The following is a 3,756-nucleotide window of genomic DNA, read 5'->3' as shown; positions in this document are numbered from 1 at the left end:
AAGCGGTGCTGAGCACAAGGCTCCATTGCATTACAAACTTTGCCCTGGGCCGGGGGCATCCCTACTAGAAAAGGGGCAGTGACTCAACGCAGCTTTGCCATGTCTGACCTTGGCCCCCAGATCTGCCGGCCAAGGCTGTGCTCTTGCCTCCTCTTCTCTCCCAGCACCTCACCTTCCCCCTGCTGTCCGTCACCCTCCTGGTGTCCTTTGGTTCCTCCATGCTCTATGGCTACAACCTGGCCGTGGTGAACTCGCCGGCAATGGTAAGGGACGGGCAGCATCTCTAGGAGCAGGGGGACTCTGCATCCCTCCCTGTGAGGGTGGAGGGACCACAACCCAGCAGCCCCACATCAAAATGCTGGCATTTCCCTTGGGCAGTCACCCACAGGGAGTGGTCTGGGGGGAGGGACAGCATAGGAGGGACATGGGAGCCCATGACCATGTACTCCCCCCAAAATGGTCTCCCCTGGAAGGCAGGGGCTGGGGAAAGCTGCCTACAACCTCCTTGCTCCAGCTCCAGCTCTGCCTGTGGCATCTCTAAGTTGTCCTTAAACCTCTCGGGTGCTGAGGCTGGCTGAGCACCCAGACCAGCACATCCCAGTCATCCCCAGTCATGTCCTGCCCGGCCTCTCCTGCAATGCTGTTACACCCATGGCATTTTCCCTATGGGGCCCATCTTCCCTTGTCTTCCCCTTTCTCCCAATACAATTGGTGCCTGTGTGTCTTTCTCTCTGTCCCGCAGCACATAAAAGCTTTCTACAACGCCACGTGGTCCCGGCGGTATGGGCACGGGCTGGCCCCCGGCCCCCTGACCCTCCTCTACTCCCTGACTGTCTCCATCTTCGCTCTGGGCGGGCTGGTGGGCTCCTTGCTGGTGGGGGTGCTGGTGGAGCGGTACGGCAGGTAAAGGGGTGGCATGGGACAGGGTGGTCGAGGGATGGGATGGGGCCAGAGGGGCTGCCCTGCTGTTTGTGCTTTGCTAGAAATGGCGCACTGAGCCGCAGTGCTTTCCTTGTCCTCCTGGCTGGCGGCTTCATGGGCTTCAGCCGGGAGCTTTTTTGATCGTCGGCCGCTCCATCATGGGGCTCCACTCAGGTAGGTGCTGCCTGGGCTGCAGGGCTGTGCATGGCCCCTTCCTCACGGCTCAGTCCCCTACAGCCCATTCCCAGGGGGGCTGGAGAAGACTTCATATTCCTCATGGCCACAGGCTCTGTGGTGGGGGTCTCCATGGGGTGGACAGGGCCACCTCACTGGCCACAGGGTCCCCACTGTGGATGGTGCCGGACATGGGAGGAGCAGCACTGAGCATCTGGCTGGGCATCCTTCTCCCTGCTGCTTCTCCCCTCCCGATCCCTCCTGTCCCCTCCAGGTATCTGTCTCAGCGTGGTGCCCCTCTACTTGGGAGAAATTGCCCCCAAGAACCTGCGGGGTTTCCTGGGCCTCATGCCCAGCATCTTCATCTGCCTGGGGGTTTTCTTTGCACAGGTCCTGGGCCTCCCGGAGCTGCTGGGTGAGGTGAGCACAATAGCCCAGCCCACATGTGCTGGACCTTGCTCTGCCCTCCCTGTGACACATCCCATTTCGACTCCTCTCAGGAGAGGTTCTGGCCCCTTTTCCTGTCCGTGGTGGTTGTTCCCACCTCCCTCCAGCTGCTGCTGCTGCGCTGCTTCCCCGAGAGCCCGCGGTACCTGCTGATAGAGAGGAACGACGTCTGTGGGGCCACCAAGGGTGAGAGGGTGTCCTGGGGGAGACTGGCTCCAGGAGGGGCTGGGCACTGGCCCAAGGTCTCCTGAGACCAAGGTGCATCTTCATAGCATCCTTCCACACCCAGAGCTGACAGCCCACTGAGTCCTTATGGCTCAGTCCTTCTCTCCCACCCAGTTCACCATAGCTTTCCAGGTTGCCCATCACCATGGAGTGAGGCATCTCCTTGGTTCCTGTGGATGCTCAGCCCCATGGGTCAGTGAGGTCCCCTGGGGAGGTCGGGCCAGGGCAGAGCCAAGCCCCTGCCCTGTGCTATACCTATAAGCACCCACCCTGCGATGGGGAGATGTGTACCCGTGACCCCCGCCCTCCCCACAGCGCTGCACCGGTTCCTGGGGACACCAAATGTGCAGGACGTGATCAAGGAGATGAAGGAGGAGCAGCGGTCTTTTTCCTCCGTGGAGATGTTCTCCGTCTGGCAGCTGCTGCGGGACCGCTCCGTCCGCTGGCAAACCCTCTCAGTGGTGGTGGTGAATGCTGGCATGCAGCTCTCGGGGATTGATGCCGTAAGCCCTGCGGGGTCCTCACCCCGCATCCTGGCTCTGCAGAGGTGGAGCTGAGACCAGGCAACTCATTTCATCAAATGCCCCATGGCTCTGTCCCCCTGGCTCACGCTTAGTCCCCTCCTTGGCAGATCTGGTTTTACACCAACACCATCTTTGAGAACGCTGGGATCCCTCCGTCCCAGATCCCCTACACCACCGTGGGCACCGGCGCCATTGAAGTTGTTGCTGGGCTGATCGGGGTGAGTGATGGATGGACAGAGGCACGCAGCCCCTTGGTGCCAGAGCCTTGTCACCAGCTTCCAGCACCATCAAATGAGGGGTGCTGGATGGACCCCAAATGCTTTCTGTACCACAGCACAGCCCCTTTGCTGGGGGATCAGAGGGTTTGGCAGGGAAGTGGGGTGGGGAGATGGGATGAGAGGGACTCAATTTGTGGGGTCCCATCTAGGAAGAGTGGGAGAATTTTGGGGTAAGTGGGTAGCAGGGAGGTTGGGGGTAGATGCCAGGCAACGAGCAGGTTGGAGGTGGTGGAAGGGGCTAAACAGTTCTTTCTGGCTCCTGATTTCATTGTCACTCTGTCAGCAGAAACACATGTCCCCATCTGCCCCCCCCAGCCAAGCACTGACCTGGCCCCAGGCTAGCAGCCCCGGCCCCCCCAGCCAGGCCTCATTTAGCTGGAGAGTTAGCACTGGGCCAGGCAGATTTATGGCCCTCGTCCCATCTGCGAGTGTCACCCTGGGCCAGCCCAAGCCACCCAGCACTAAATCCACTCCCTGACAATTAGAGAGATGGATGGGGGGTGGCTGCTCCCAGAAAACTGGGGCTGAGTGGGGAACAGCTCCCCTCTCCCTGTAGCTCAACCCACGGCAGAGTGGGGCTGCCTGGTCACACCTCTGCCCCTCTGAAGGGTACCCCTTCTCCCCGGCCCTGGCTGTGGGGCTGCCCCAGCCCCCTGGCAGCTGCCCGGCGTGCAGCCGGATTGCTCGGGAGCAGCCCCGCAAATGGCCCCCAACGGATGTGCCGAGATTGGTGATAAATTGCTGTCAATACCCTGCCTGCTCCAGCCGCCGCCACGCTGCCTGCCCGCACCCTGCCCCCTCTGCCCGCTGCCCCGCAAACACCCCGTGCCCAGCCCAGCACCTCTGCTTGGCACCGGTGCGAATGCGGCCATGGGGCCAGCCCCGACTCTGCACACTAATGGGGCTCCGCAGGATCCCGCTGCTGCCCGGTGCGTGCTCACCCCAGGACCCCAGAGTCCTGGCTCTTCCCATGCCCTGGCCCCAACCCTGGAGCTCTGAGCTGGGGGCTGCCCCCAACCCCCAGATGCCGCTGGGAGCATCCTCCCCCCTTCAGTTGGATCTGGGGTCCAGGGGGTGCCCCCGTCCTGGTGGGGAGCTCCCCACCACCCTGTCGGTCTCTGCTGTCCCTCGGCAGTGCTTTACCATTGAGAAGCTGGGCCGGCGGCCCCTCATCATCACCGGCTTCT

General features: G+C 62.1%; 1 protein-coding gene across 1 annotated transcript in view; it reads left to right on the top strand.

The window, feature by feature from the left end:
* Nucleotides 1-120: 120 nt before the first annotated feature.
* The window catches only part of LOC104159232 (solute carrier family 2, facilitated glucose transporter member 9-like), a gene marked incomplete at its 5' end in the record, with an annotated part of 6,479 nt that continues 2,843 nt past the window's right edge, over nt 121-3,756 (top strand). Inside the window, 9 exon segments of the mRNA XM_009697081.1 lie at nt 121-263; nt 743-903; nt 984-1,048; nt 1,051-1,095; nt 1,370-1,515; nt 1,596-1,728; nt 2,083-2,270; nt 2,399-2,509; nt 3,705-3,755. Coding sequence (XP_009695383.1) covers nt 121-263; nt 743-903; nt 984-1,048; nt 1,051-1,095; nt 1,370-1,515; nt 1,596-1,728; nt 2,083-2,270; nt 2,399-2,509; nt 3,705-3,755 — 1,043 coding nt within the window.

Source organism: Cariama cristata, unplaced genomic scaffold, assembly GCF_000690535.1.
Source record: "Cariama cristata isolate BGI_N322 unplaced genomic scaffold, ASM69053v1 scaffold30663, whole genome shotgun sequence".
Lineage (NCBI taxonomy): Eukaryota > Metazoa > Chordata > Aves > Cariamiformes > Cariamidae > Cariama > Cariama cristata.
Note: the sequence above shows the minus strand (reverse complement) of the source record. Positions and strands in the feature narration are given on the sequence as shown.